This window comes from Gorilla gorilla, chromosome 2, assembly GCF_029281585.2.
Source record: "Gorilla gorilla gorilla isolate KB3781 chromosome 2, NHGRI_mGorGor1-v2.1_pri, whole genome shotgun sequence".
Lineage (NCBI taxonomy): Eukaryota > Metazoa > Chordata > Mammalia > Primates > Hominidae > Gorilla > Gorilla gorilla.
In genome coordinates, this window is record NC_086017.1 from 211,306,549 (window position 1) to 211,320,978 (window position 14,430).

Consider the following 14,430-nt stretch of genomic DNA (forward strand, 5'->3'; position numbering starts at 1 on the left):
AAATATCTATTTACTGTTATACCATAGTCTGTGATTGACTTCATCTCCTAATTAAAAAAAAGAAAGAGGGTCTGACCTCACTCCCAGGATCAGCAGTCAGAATTTCAGGAGGAGAATAGTGAGGTAAATTCAGATCCATCCACTTGACTACCACATCTGTTTCCTGCAGCAAAGCAGGGATCCAGGAAGCTGTGCAGTCTGTAAGGAGCCTGCCGAGAGAGAGGCCCAAAGCGCACTCCTGTTAGAAACTGTTGCTGTGGTTGTAGGCCCTGAGGAGATGTTCAATCAGCTAATTCTCTAGTTGTTTCAGAACAGAAATCCTTAAAGTAAAAGACCTTAGGCCGGGGTTTCCCAACACGTGGGCCGGATCATTCTTTGCTGTGACGGATTGGGCTGTGGACTGTAAGATGTTTAGCGTCATTCTTAGCCTCTACCTACTAGATGCCAGTGGTAACCCCTCCCCAGTATCAAGACAATCAGAAATGCCTCCGTCATTGCCATAATCACCCATGGCTGAGAACCACTGTCGTAGGAGGTCCTTGAGGCTGGGCTTGGCGTAGGAAGTAGCGGTAACTCTCCTCCAAGCTAGAGTGAGCACCTACCCAAGGATGCAAGTTCCTAAACGCCATTTCATGTTTGGGAGCAAATGGCAAGTTTTGATTCCAGGAACATATGGTATAGAATATTAGTTTATTTCCTGCTGGAATACTAAGGGCCCCCTTTTATCATCATTATTACACAGATGGTAGCGAAGGATCTAACCTGACTCACATATCAAAGAACGGACTGTCAGTGTCACTGGCCTCGATGTTCTCAGGTAGCCTACTTTGCAAGCGTGGATGTGCTTATAGATGCATGTGTGAGAATGTTGCACCAGCTTTCGTATATACTTAATCATGTGATAACTGTCAAGGTTACGAGGACTGTAGGGGCTGGAGAACTAGTTGGAAGAAACTGGAGCTAAGCCAGAACAACAAGCCAGGAACAATTCAGATACTCACTGATTCTTCCTCATGTGACCCCAACAATCTTCCTCACAAGTTTGTCCTTGGTGATCTTTCCCTACGGTGATAAATTTAGATTTAGTGGCCATTGTGACTGATGGAGGTAGTGGACAGTTTAGAAAGGAATAGTTAGATGAAGAATTTTAGTTCAAACCTATACCTAAGCTCCTGCCACACATTCAGACAGCAAAAGTAGGATAGAATGGTATGAAGCTTACTGTCTCTTTAGAACTTTGAATTTGCAGAGCCAACTTTTAGAAAGCCATCTCTTCTGGGTACTTTGTGTACCATCTCTTCTGGGTACTTTGTGTACAAGTAGGATTTACTGCTGTAGATGTTTGTTCTTGCTTTGTGATCCAAACAAGTAGGTTTCCTGTAGGTGAGGTTAATTGAAAGAAAGTAGCAGTTTTCTACTCAGAATGGCTTTAAAACACAAAAACAACAAAACTCAGAACTTTTGTATTTTTTTTGAGACGGAGTTTTGCTCTTGTTGCCCAGGCTGGAGTGCAATGGCGCAATCTCGGCTCACTGCAACCTCTGCCTTCCGGTTTCAAGCAATTCTCCTGCCTCAGCCTCCCAAGTAGCTGGGACTATAGGCAGCTGCCACCACACCTGGCTAATTTTTGTATTTTTAGTAAAGACAGGGTTTCACCATGTTGGCCAGGCTGGTCTCAAACTCGTGACCTCGTCATCTGCCTGCCTCGGCCTCCCAACATGCTGGAATTACAGGAGTGAGCCACCACGCCAGGCCCAGAACTTTTTATTAAAACTTTTAATATTGTTGGGCATTAGAATTTGAAATAATTATGTAAGATTAGATCAAGATTTAGAGAAATAAAAACAAATATTACAGGAGCCCCCGTGTTCTCACTCATATGTGGGAGCTAAAAAAGTTGATCTCATGGAGATAGAGAAGAGAGTGATAGTTACAGAGGCTGGGGAGGAGGTGGGTTGGGGCGTAAAGAGAGGTTGGTTAGTGGGTTCAACCATACAGTTAGAAGGGATGAGTTCTAGTGTTCAGTAGCACAGTAGCGTGGCTGTAGTTGACGTATTGTGCATTTCAAAATAGCTAGAAGAGATTGGAAGTATTCCCAACACAGAGAAATGATAAATGTTCAATCAATGGATATTCTAAATACCCTGATTTGACCATTACACATTGTATGCATGTATCAAAATATCACTTGTGCCCTATCAATATGTACAAATATTATGGTATCAACTTAACTTTTTTAAGATTGGAGAAATAAAAGTAATTAGGTTTGTTTTTTTCCTACTCCTGAACGACTGTCATTGATTCTAACATGAGTCTTCCCTGCCTGAGAAGGAGTTATCCTGACTCCCTTTCTAACTGGTTTCCGGTGTGTTTAGCTCCAGTCCTTTGTGGGGGCGTGTGTTGAGTGTCAGCCACTTCTCCCTCAGAGCGTGTCCAATCTGCTCTCACCACCAGGCAGGCCTTGATTTGGTCTTTCTAGCATGCTTCCTTTCCCCATTTTGGGGGCTTTAAAATTTTTATACACATGACAGGTTTTACACTAAGAATGTGAAATGTTTTTCAATTAAAAAGCTGCTTTTTAGGCTGGGCATACTGACTGTTTATGTCGGTAATCCCAGCACTCTGGGAGGCTTGAGGTAGGAGGATTTCTTGAGGCCAAGAGTTGGAGACCAGCCTGGGAAACATAGTGAGACCCCATCTCTACAAAAACATATTTTAGAATTAGCTGTGTGTGGTGGTGCGTGCCTGTAATCCCAGCACTCTGGAGGCTGAGGTGGGAGGATTGCTTGATCTGGGGAGGTCGAGGCTACAGTGAACCATGATCATGCCACTGCACTTCATCCTGGGTGACAGAGCAAGACCCTGTTTCAAAAAAAAAAAAAGAATTCATCCACTTCAAGTGTACAACTCAACGATTGTTGGTAAATTTACCAAGTTGTACAGCCATCACCATAATCCAGCCTGAAAACATTGCATCGCCCCAGTAGTATCCCTTGTGTCAGTTTACGGTGAATTCCTGTCTCCACTCCCAGCCCCACTCAGCTGCTCGTCTTTCTGTCTCTGTAGATTTGCCTTTTCTGGACACTTCGTATAAATGGAATTATCCAATGTGTGATGCGTCATCTTTTGTGTCTTTCACGTCATCTACTTCTGCTGATGGTGTCTGCCAAGTTGGTTTGATATCTTTCATAAGCTCCCAATCTCAGACAGTCTTTTCAACTTCTTTGGATTTAGAGTTTTGTTGTTGTTATTTTTTTTCCCCATCTCCATCTTCTTCTATTATAGCTGCATCAATTTTTCTTTATCTTCCTTTGTAGATTCTTCCTGAATTTTCATCTTGTGCATAGATGTATCTAGTCAGGGTCCGATCAGGAGACAGAAACTACACAGTAATTTGAATAGGGAAAGTTTAATATAAAGAATTATTTCTACTATAATGTGGGAATCATGGAATGGAAAACTGGCTCGTGAGGAGTAAAGAAGACTCTCAAGAGTGCACAGGAGAAGCCGCACGTGGTGGCTTAGCCTGTCATCCCGGAACTTTGGGAGGCCGAGGTGGGCAGATCACCTGAGGTCAGGAGTTTGAGACCAGCGGTGGCTCACGCCTGTCATCCCAGAACTTTGGGAGGCCGAGGCGGGCGGCTCACCCGAGGTCAGGAGTTTGAGACCAGCGGTGGCTCACGCCTGTCATCCCGAAACTTTGGGAGGCCGAGGTGGGTGGATCACCTGAGGTCAGGAGTTTGAGACCAGCGGTGGCTCACGCCTGTCATCCTGGAATTTTGGGAGGCCGAGGTGGGCGGATCACCTGAGGTCAGGAGTTTGAGATCAGCGGTGGCTCACGCCTGTCATCCTGGAATTTTGGGAGGCCGAGGCGGGTGGATCACCTGAGGTCAGGAGTTTGAGACCAGCATGGCCAACATGGTGAAACCCTGTCTCTGCTAAAAATACAAAAATCAGTCGGGTGTGGTGGCGTGCACCTGTAATCCCAGCCACTCTGGAGGCTGAGGCAGGAGAATTGCTTGAACCTGGGAGGTGGAGGTTGCAGTGAGCCGAGATCATGCCACTGCACTCCCGCCTGGGTGACAAGAGTGAAACTTCACCTCAAAAAAAAAGGGGGGTGCACAGAAGGAGCAGAGAGAGGAGCAGTCACTACCCCTGGGGCTGAGATGGAGCATCTGGGGTAGGAATAAATGTGAAGGAGTGATACATCCCCAAGGCTGAGATCCAGACGTCCTGGCTTGCTGGATGGTGGGGTTCCCTGAAACACAGAGCTGCCCTGAGATGGTGCCAGGGGACGCTCTCCACAGGGAGGTGGCATGCCAGCAGCTGTCACCAGGAAACTGTTCCCTGGGGTGCTGAGGGAGGGTGCCCATGGGAGGTGCTATCTCAGAGCCCAAGGGTACTGGTGAAAGCCCTCTGTGGGAAGGTGGTAGGCCAGTGGCACTCACTGTAAAGCTCTCCAGGGAAGCTCTTCTGGCAGGTGCCGAGGGAGCTGTTTATGAGGGCGTCACTCGTGGCACTCTGCTGCAAAGCTGCCCAAGGTGTGCTTCCCCCGGAGTCAGCTTAGAGGAGCAACCAGAGCCAGCCGGGGAAACCCCTTCTGCCTCCAGCACCCCTCCAGTGCCCTCTACCGCAAAACCTCACATCATGCCAGCTGGCAAAGGAGAAATGTTTCTGTGTCCAGCTTCATTATTGCAGAGCAGGCAAAAACAAGGGCAGATTTGGAGTTGAAAGACAATAAATTGATAGCTGGCATAATAGATAAAAAGGAACGTTGATGAGCTATACTTTCTGACAAGTTTCAAAATTATATCCAATTCAAGGTCAAGGTAATCAGTTCCTTCTCCCCCATCCCTTTTTTAATTACTTTTTTTCTCTTTATAAAACAAGAATACTTTGGGTTCTCCATTTTGAAGTGTTTCCTTTTGAGTCAGCAATTACAGAAAATTTGTTGAAGTTGGATTCCCAGATACGTTGGGTATCACCTTATCTTCTAGAAAGAAAGCAGGATGGAAACCGGCATCAAACTGGCCAGTACATTCTGAAGTTGACTCTTCTTGTGACTCACTTACTTCGTTTAAAAATTTGCGTAGTTTGCTAAGGTACCAAGGTTTTAACCAGCTCTTCTCTGATCGTTCAATACCAGTGTCTGGACACGCGGCAAATTCTTCTCCTTATAACTTGTCATTGTTTTTGTTGTTACTTGTTTTTATATTTTTAAACTTTTTTCAGTCAGTAATAATGGCCTTATTCTATGAAGTTGGTGCAAAAGTAATGGCAAAAACTGCGATGACTCAACCTAATATCTGATGCATCAGAAGCACCTGAAATCAGTTCTCTTGCAAAACAATACTTGTTTTTGTACAAAAAAATCAATAAAAAGTTTCAGAATTATGTTAAATTCCACTTGGATGCTGAGTGTCTCAGACCTCCTTCTTAAGTGCTCTCACTTGGGACACGTTGAATCCATCCAGATAGGCAGCTCCCCCTCTCTTCACTCCTCAGTTCTCTGGCTTAGACCTTGGTCTGCTTTTATCCAGATCTTCAGTAGGGTTTCACCCGCATCAACTTAGTTGTCTGCTTGAACCGACCAGAGAGTGATGAGGGCTGCAGTGCAGGCCCAGGACCCGCAGAGCTGCGTGGTCCTTGGCCGGGGTCAGGGGTCATGGCCCCTTTGATGAGTGTGCTTGTCTCCCTCCAGTCCGGGGTCAGAGCCTTGCCTCCGAAGCTGGGTGGCCCCTCCCCACTCTTGGACGTATTCATGATTGCCTAGGAAGCCCCTGCATGTACCTCCGACCTCACTTTACCTCTAGTAAAAGGAAGAAACACGTTACAGTGTGACTCAATTGTATTTTCTGAAGAGAGAATGATTTTTTCTCTCAAAGGAAAAAAAAAGGTTTCTTCTCTGTGAGGATAAAGAACTGCTAAATAGTTTTATGAAGGCAATGGTTTCCTTAGAAACCGTGAATTACCACCTGTCTGTTCTTTCTGGCATGTAGTATTTTCTTTAATAGCCTGGCACGAAAATAAGAAAATTGGTTAGCTCCTTATTCAGGGATAGCTAAGATTTTTTTTTTTCTTTTGTGTTACTCCCAAACAGGATGGAATTTGAAATAGCTGTTAATTGCTTTTAGCCAATTAATCATTTATTCAGAAAATGTTTTCTGAAAACCTTTATGTACAAAGCACTCTGAGGGCTCCTAGCGCAAGGCAAGACTTAGGTACAGCCCAAGGCAGTGTAAGTGTTACCCAAATAAATGTTGCAAACCGAACAGTCTGTGAAGGTCTGGCCTACTGTCGCCTCTACTGTTTTCCTTTTCTCTACCAGCACTAACTAGCTAGAAATAAGACAGCGAGCAGTGCACTGGGATCTGGGTTTTGTGGCACAGATTCCGCCAGAAAACATGGTATTCTTGTACATCTTTGTTGTGAAATAGGCTATGCTAATTACGAGCAAAAATGTGTCGATGTCGTGTCCTGTGCTTAGAGAACATATGGAAACCAACAGATTTTACTTCTGTTATCTTACTCATATATGTAGCTTTGAAGACATTAGTTTGTCAACAATGTTATTTGAGTATATGTTTGTATATGAGCCCTGTGTTAAGTATTTTAGAGCCAAGGGAAGAATAAGACACAATCTTATTTCTTATTAGGGTGATTTTATAATCTAGTTGTCCAGACAAAAATCTGCATACAGAGGAAACGTGAGGAACAGTAGAGCTGCTCACAGCCCAGTGCACAGAGACGCCATACAAGATTGGTGTCCTTCTGAGTGCTCATGGTAGATTGGTCATTGTGTCGGCTTAATTAGGAAAGAAAGGTCTTTTCGCTGGGCAGCGAAGGACGTGAGAGAGAGTATTTATCAGAACAGTCTTGTTTTCATGACCTGGATAGGCTGTGTCTGCCTGGCTTGAACATAACTGCTGTATTTCACATCCCCCTCCATCAAAAGTATTGGGTAGATGAGGTCTCTGAGGTCTCTGGAGGTTCAGCATATCATTATTAGAAATCCTCTTCTAAATCCTTTGTCAGAAATAGGCTACGGAAAGTCTGCCACAGTTTCCTGTATAACTAGCCTCAGAGATCATGTTGACCATCTTTGTCAAAACGTGTTGGTAACCAGGCATCTCCAGAGAGCTGCAAAGCTATAGAGAAGTTCGTTTTCCTCCATGAAGCTTTTCTAAGGATATAGAAGACTTCTAACATTCAGGGGTAAAATGGCAACAGTGATGACATGTTAGAGGCAAAATTGCAAACACTTCTAACATTCGGAGTAATGGCAACAGTGGTGAAATATTAGAAGCAAAGTTCCAATTTCACATATATTTCATGAGAACCTCTATGATCCCAGTTATGTGTTAGGCACTAAATGTTTTTTATATATGTGTATATATACGTGTGTGTATATATATATACACATATGTGTGTGTATATATATGTATATATATGTGTATATATGTATATATGTGTGTATATATGTATATATGTGTGTGTGTATATATGTATATATATGTGTGTATATATGTATATATGTGTGTGTATATATATGTATGTGTGTGTATATATATATGTATGTGTGTGTATATATATGTATGTGTGTGTATATATATGTATATATGTGTATATATGTATATATGTGTGTATATATGTGTGTGTATATATATATGTATGTGTGTGTATATATATGTATGTGTGTGTATATATATGTATATATATGTGTATATATGTATATATGTGTGTATATATGTGTGTGTATATATATATGTATGTGTGTGTATATATATATGTATATATATATAAGCCAGACAGAGTTACTGCCTAAGGGAGCTTACCATTTGAGAAAGGTTAAGATGTGGAGAATGAGGGAGAGGTCTGAGTCCTTTGTTTTGTGTTTGTGCATATGAGGGGTTGTGTCCCTGTGTGCCTTAGGATGCTCGTCTTCTCATTCACTGTTTTTCACCAAAGCTGAGTTTGTCTTTCTGCCTGAGTTTGTAACACTTTGACCTTTTCAGTGCTATGCATAATGTTACTAATTCAGCCTGGTTTTGATTTGGATAGAGGCAAATTATAACCTGTGTTTAGAGCTTCACCTGCTCCTTTCTCCTGCATAGAGTGTGGCACCTGGCTGTTACCCTGAGAGCTTAGCTGGGAGCACCTTGTAATAGATTCCAGGTTCCCTTACCCACCTCCTTTCCATTGCGCTCCCCTTATCTCTGGTTTCCATGTAGATGCTGACATCAGAAGGAACACAGCCTCAAGCAGCAAATCCTTCGTTTCCTCCCAGTCCTTGTGAGTACGTTTTTTTACGAAAAAAAAGAAAAGAAAACCTTAGGATATGTAGAGAAACAAACCCAGTTCTTGGTGTATGGCTGGGCAAAGCCATCCAGATGTAAGAGGAGGCGAGGTTAAAGGGAGGGGCTTGCTGATGGTGCCGAGCCCACAGGAAGAAAGCAGAAGCTGTTTGGTCCCAGTGGGATGGGCTCTCGTGGAGGCAAAGCTGGAAGTGAGTTATTCCTTCTCTGCTGACTCTCATCATAACCAGAGGCCTCAGAAGGTCTCAAAAGAGAGCAGTGATGATGGTTTTTGGTTATGAAATCAAACTGAACAGATTCCACATCATAGACCCAACCAGGGGAAACAGTAGCTCATTTGGGAGGAAAAATCGCTTTGTAGTCCACAAAGCAATTTTACTCACTTTGTTTTGTAAGCAGGCATTATAATCTCCATTTTGCTGTTAGAGGAGCCGAAGTTCAGAGAAAGGAAGTGACAGAGTCCTTCATTAGCAGTGCCGTGCAGTGGCAGGAAGTGGGGCTTGAACCGAAGTCTTAGGATCGTGAGACTAGTGGACTTTCACTGTCCCATGTGTGAGGGTGATGCAGGCTGGGGTGCTGCGGGTGTTCTCCCAGCCCAGAAGTTGCTGCGTGGGGGATGAGATCATGAAGGGAAGCTTCCCATCTGCCCATCCTTTCCCTGTGTTCAGCCGTCCTTGATTCTCCCCTTTCCAGCTCCCATTGCTTCCTGCACTCCACGTCTGCTGAGGCGGTGGCCATGGGGCTCCTGAAGCAGTTTGAGGGGATGCAGCTTCCAGCCGCCTCGGAGCTGGAGTGGCTTGTCCCGGAGCATGATGCCCCTCAGAAGGTAGGTCCTTAGCTCTTCTTCCTACCCAGGGACCATCGTGAGCCTCTGTGACCTTGTTTTCCTTCGTCATGTCCCTAGTCTGGAATGAGCCTGGGTGTTCCCCCCTTACTCGTGGAAGCCATTCATTACAATGTGTCAAGTGATAAATGAACGAGTGAATGCTTGCTCACCTTGTCAGAGCAGAGATGACGGCGCGTTCGCGGTCCTTATTCACATGACTGCTCGCCAGACTCAGTCATGTTTGGTTTGTGACCACCTCGGAGACACTACGCAAAAGTGAATCGCTTGGATTCTTTGCTCTGCAGTTGTCTTTAAGGCATGAAACACACTGGCACAGCAAGGGTCCTGGGATGGGTGCAGGGACAGCATGAGCCGTGGGGCCACTGCCCTGGTAGGCTGTTTCTGTTTGCTTCTTGGAACCCACGGCCCTCACTTGTAGTACCTTGGCGCCTCCTGGTTGTTTCTGAGGTTCCCTGAAGCCCTTATCCTGTGGTGTTCGTGAAATGTCTTTCACTCATTATGCTCTGTCATGGCCAAAAGGGTCCTGCATTTGTGTTTCCCAAGCCCGTCCGTGTGAACTTACCCCAACTGTGTTTTTCTCCTGCCCATCCCTGACTCACTGCCCATCTCACCAGATGACGGGCAGCACGCTGACACGAGCTTACCCCAACTGTGCTTTTCTCCTGCAGCTCCTGCCCATTCCTGACTCACTGCCCATCTCACCGGATGACGGGCAGCACGCTGACATCTACAAGCTGCGGATTCGTGTTCGTGGCAACTTGGAGTGGGCCCCCCCCCGGCCTCAGATAATTTTTAATGTTCATCCAGCCCCAACGTGAGTGGCCAGTGTCTGTGCCCTTTGGAGCACAGATCCGTCCTCTTTGGATTGTCAGGGTTTTCGTCTCACCCACTTGTCCCTGCCTCCAGCTGTCCTTCCCACACGGTTCTCTCATTTAAAGGCAGAGGGGGGCGTCGTCCATTTGGTCCTTCGTTTCTTACTCTTAATTCCTGGAGCTAATTGGAAACGAGGCGGGTTTTGTTTTGCTGGCATTCCCAACCTGTAGCTTTCCTCCCAGTAGTTGTGTGGGCTTGCTGGTTTTTCCTCTCTTTCTAAGATGGATGGATGCATTTATCTCCTGTCATTTTCTCTCCTTTACCACGTCTCATTCCTTATATTTGTACAGAATGTGTGGTTCATTACTGGGCAGAGTCACTGCCTAGACCTAAATCCTATATGGAGTTAGCTCTCCCAATAGGTTCATTTTTGCCCAACTAAAACATAGGTGAATTCCCCTCTCTTCCCATACTTAACTGGAGCTGTATGTATGTGTGCTCACTCCTTCACACCTCCAAGGTCTCACGCAGCTGCTCTATGCCAATGCCCTGTCCTTACCCTTCCTCAGGAGGAAAATTGCCGTGGCCAAGCAGAATTACCGCTGTGCAGGATGTGGCATCCGGACTGACCCTGGTGAGTGCCTTCCCTTCCCACCATGCTGCCTCCAGAGGCTCTGTACCCTCCCCGACACGTAGGGAGAGGTGGCGTGTCAAAGGCGGTAGCAGGAGGTGGCGTGGCAGAAGTAGGGAAGGAGAAAGAAGGGTTCGTAGTAGGCAAGAGTGCTGGCAATCGGAGGGCAATGATTTCTGGGAGCACATGGCCAGGATTGTATCCTGTGGAAAGTTGGGTAGTTCCAGCTAGCTGGTAAGGCTGGATCTTACTATCTGCAGCTGGTTTTATTTCCTCAGGGCCTCCAAGGTAGGACATTATCACCCCAGGATCCACTGTGTGGATTTCTGCAAGCTTTGGGGAACTCAGACAGAGGTTGCTGGAGGCCATTGGCTGTCCCTCTCTGCCCTTTCAAGGGAACAGCAGAGCCGCCTTCCCAGCTTGTAGATGGGAAAGTTACATCTGGCTTTCTGGCTTTCCGGTTTTTCCAGATTATATCAAGCGACTGCGGTACTGTGAGTACCTGGGCAAGTACTTCTGCCAGTGCTGCCACGAGAATGCCCAGATGGCCATCCCCAGCCGGGTTCTGCGCAAGTGGGACTTCAGCAAGTACTACGTCAGCAACTTCTCCAAGGACCTGCTCATTAAGATCTGGAATGATCCTCTCTTCAACGTGCAGGACATAAACAGTGCCCTCTATAGGAAGGTCAAGCTGCTCAATCAAGTCCGGGTAAGACCTTGGAAAAGGCCACCTTAGAGTCTTGCCCTTCTCCTCCCCTCATCCCCTCCCCTCGTCCCTCCCCTGTCCCCTCCCCCCATCCCCTCCTCTTGTCCCCTCCCCCCATCCCCTCCCCTCATCTCCTCCCCTTGTCCCCTCGCCTGGTTATATAGGGCTTCCCACAATTACCACACTTCTTGTTATCGCAGTGTCAAAGCTATAACCGTCTCTCCATTCATGCCCTCACTATGTACTTTCTTAATCTCTTCCCATTTCCCAGGTTATCTGTCTAGTTGGAGCCTCAAACGTGGCAATGGCAGCTAGGAAGCTGTAGATAGCACTTGAGGGCAAAAGCAGAATTTCTTCCTTCACTAAAAACATTAGTGAATGAATGAGGAATCGGGTATCGAGTAAGAAATTGGAATTTCGGAGCACTCCTCTGCGCAGACTGCTTATGTGACTCGGGCAGACAGAGCTGGTGGAGGGGCCTTCCCTGACTAGAGGGCACTCTGAAGCCTGTTGTCAGAGCAAGTTAGAGCAAGTTAGAGCACAGGACACTCTGAAGCCAGTTGTCAGTTAGAGCGTAGGACATTCTGAAGCCAGTTGTCAGAGCATAGGACAGTCTGAAGCCAGTTGTCGAGTTAGAGCGTAGGACATTCTGAAGCCGGGTGTTGAGTTAGAGCGTAGGACAGTCTGCTCTGGGTGCAGCATGCAAGGCTTCTAGACCCCCAGGGTTTAAAGGCCCTGGGCTTCCCACACTGGATTCCTCGCCTCACATCTCCCTCCCACACCTGCCCCCACCTCTTTCTTTTCAGCTGCTGCGGGTCCAGCTGTGTCACATGAAGAACATGTTCAAGACTTGCCGACTGGCCAAGGAGTAAGTCCTTTGTGGAGCTAGAGCCCTCTGGCCATGTTGCTGTCTCCGAAAGGGACACATCCCAGCGCTTGGCTCTTGTTATGTAACGAAGGAGAGTAGAGAGATTTTGCAGAAATGTAAAGTGGTAAACAGGAGGCCACAGCAGTAACTGTATCTGTGTCCTTCTCTCTGGAAGGGGATCTGTGGTCATTCCATCCAGGACAGGCCACCTCTCTTCGCAGGCTGGGTCTCACACGGACCACTCTGCAGGAGCCTATAAATAAGTCACTCGTGCCATCCAGACACCTAGTAGCGTGGAACGGCTGCAGCGGCCTGGAACCCTGGGCTGGCTGATGGGTGCCCACCCTCATTACTTTCTGCAGTTTCTGGATAGGGATCCTTCTACTACGATGTGGCACATGCACTGTTCATTCCCTCCCCTGCTTCCTGTCACTCCCTGTAGGCTTCTGGATTCCTTTGACACAGTCCCAGGCCACCTGACAGAGGACCTCCACCTGTACTCACTGAATGACCTGACTGCGACCAGGAAGGGGGAGCTGGGGCCCCGGCTTGCTGAGCTCACCAGGGCAGGGGCTACCCATGTGGAGAGATGCATGGTGAGAAAGTCTCACTGTAGCATGCAGCTGAGCCCTTGCTTTTAGGGATACAGGGAGGGGGGTGGACCTGGGGTTCTTGCCACTTAGCTTGAGGAAGTTGAAATGGCCAGTCAGCACTGGGAGAGGAACTGGAAAGGGCTGCTGCTCCTTAGCCTGGAGAGCAGCCAAATCATCCCCATCTAAAGAACCTCGAGTGAGGGGAGGAGCTGGTGCTGGCTGTGGTCCTGGGTAGCTCTGGGCAAGACCGAGTAGACTTTCACTCAAGAAGTGTTGGCCGGGCACGGTGGCTCAGGCCTCTCATCCCAGCACTTTGGGAGGCCGAGGTGGGCGGGTCACCTGAGGTCAGGAGTTCAAGACCAGCCTGACGAACATGATGAAACCCCATCTCTACTAAAATACAGAAATTAGCCGGGCATGATGGCGGGTGCCTGTAGTCCCAGCTACTCGGGAGGCTGAGGCAGGAGAATTGCTTGAACCCAGGAGGCGGAGGTTGCAGTGAGCCGAGATCGTGCCACTGCACTCCAGCCTGAGCGACAAGAGTGGAAAAAAAAAAAGGCAGTTGTCATGATGTGAGAGGAGAGCTCTGGACTGGAATCTGGAGAGGGAGTCTACCCTTGGCCGTCATTTGTTGTTCTCAGTCATTATGACCAAAATAAATACTTTGTCACCTCTGAGGCCTCAATTTTCTTGGCTCTAAGATGAAGAGAATAATTTACTTTCTTCTCAGTATTTTTGGGGGTTGATGGGGTAATTTGTATGACAGCGTTTTGTATACTTTATGTATTCCTCAAACGCACGTCGTTATTGTCGTGATCTACTCAACATGTTGAAAATGCAGAAATTACACTTTTAGAACTTCCTGTCTTAGCCTATGCCCAGTTTATGTTCTTGTGACCGTCCCAGAATTCGAGCTGGGCACAGGTAGGAAACCCTGTGTGTCTGGGAGGAACTGGAAATCCTTCACTACAACCTGACTCCAGGCTTGGAGCTGTATTTGAGGAACAGCCTTGTCTCCACATTTTATCTTAATTGCTTGTGGTTCTTATTCTGAAATAAAATCATGACCCAGATGGGACTGTCGGCTTAGGAAGCCCTTTGTGGCCATTTCCCCCTCCTCTCTTCATGGAGAGCCACAGCTTAGGAAGCCCTTTGTGGCCATTTCCTCCTTCTCCTCTCTTCATGGAGAGCCACGGCTTAGGAAGCCCTTTGTGGCCATTTCCTCCTCCTCTCTTCATGGAGAGCCGCGCTGGGGGTCGGAGCTTCTCCGGCTGGTGCCTGTCTGATCCCCTGCCTAAAGCTTTGTCTAACGCTGCCTGGCCCTGGCCCTAGTTTAGCTTTCATGCTTCTGAGTCCAGCCCAGGCCTCCTCCCTGTGGGCAGCAGAACCCTGTAGACCACTCCCCTCCTCGGTGTTCACTCTCCCGTGCCAGTTCCTGATGTGCCGCTCCTCATTTTGCCATCTGTGTTTTTCCTCCCCAGCTCTGCCAAGCCAAAGGCTTCATCTGTGAGTTCTGTCAGAATGAGGATGACATCATCTTTCCCTTTGAGCTCCATAAGTGCCGGACCTGTGAAGGTGAGGGCAGGTGCAGGCATCGGGCAAGTGAGCCTGAACACAGGGCTCCTTGATTCCCTGGAGCCACCCCTGTTAGCAAGAG

At 47.2% G+C, this 14,430-nt stretch overlaps 1 protein-coding gene across 6 annotated transcripts in view; it reads left to right on the plus strand.

Annotated features, from left to right (window-relative positions):
• Positions 1 to 14,430, plus strand: part of RUBCN (rubicon autophagy regulator) — a 74,807-nt gene that overhangs the window by 56,702 nt on the left and 3,675 nt on the right. For 4 of the 6 annotated variants that reach the window (XM_063704547.1, XM_063704548.1, XM_019023382.4 and 1 more), the window contains 9 exons: positions 743 to 817; positions 8,232 to 8,292; positions 9,009 to 9,141; positions 9,831 to 9,976; positions 10,545 to 10,609; positions 11,077 to 11,315; positions 12,119 to 12,180; positions 12,623 to 12,776; positions 14,255 to 14,348. In XM_063704547.1, the coding sequence (XP_063560617.1) occupies positions 743 to 817; positions 8,232 to 8,292; positions 9,009 to 9,141; positions 9,831 to 9,976; positions 10,545 to 10,609; positions 11,077 to 11,315; positions 12,119 to 12,180; positions 12,623 to 12,776; positions 14,255 to 14,348 (1,029 nt within the window). The remainder of the gene's footprint in view (positions 1 to 742; positions 818 to 8,231; positions 8,293 to 9,008; positions 9,142 to 9,830; positions 9,977 to 10,544; positions 10,610 to 11,076; positions 11,316 to 12,118; positions 12,181 to 12,622; positions 12,777 to 14,254; positions 14,349 to 14,430) is intronic. The other 2 variants (XM_019023384.4, XM_019023385.4) reach the window with 1 other exon arrangement.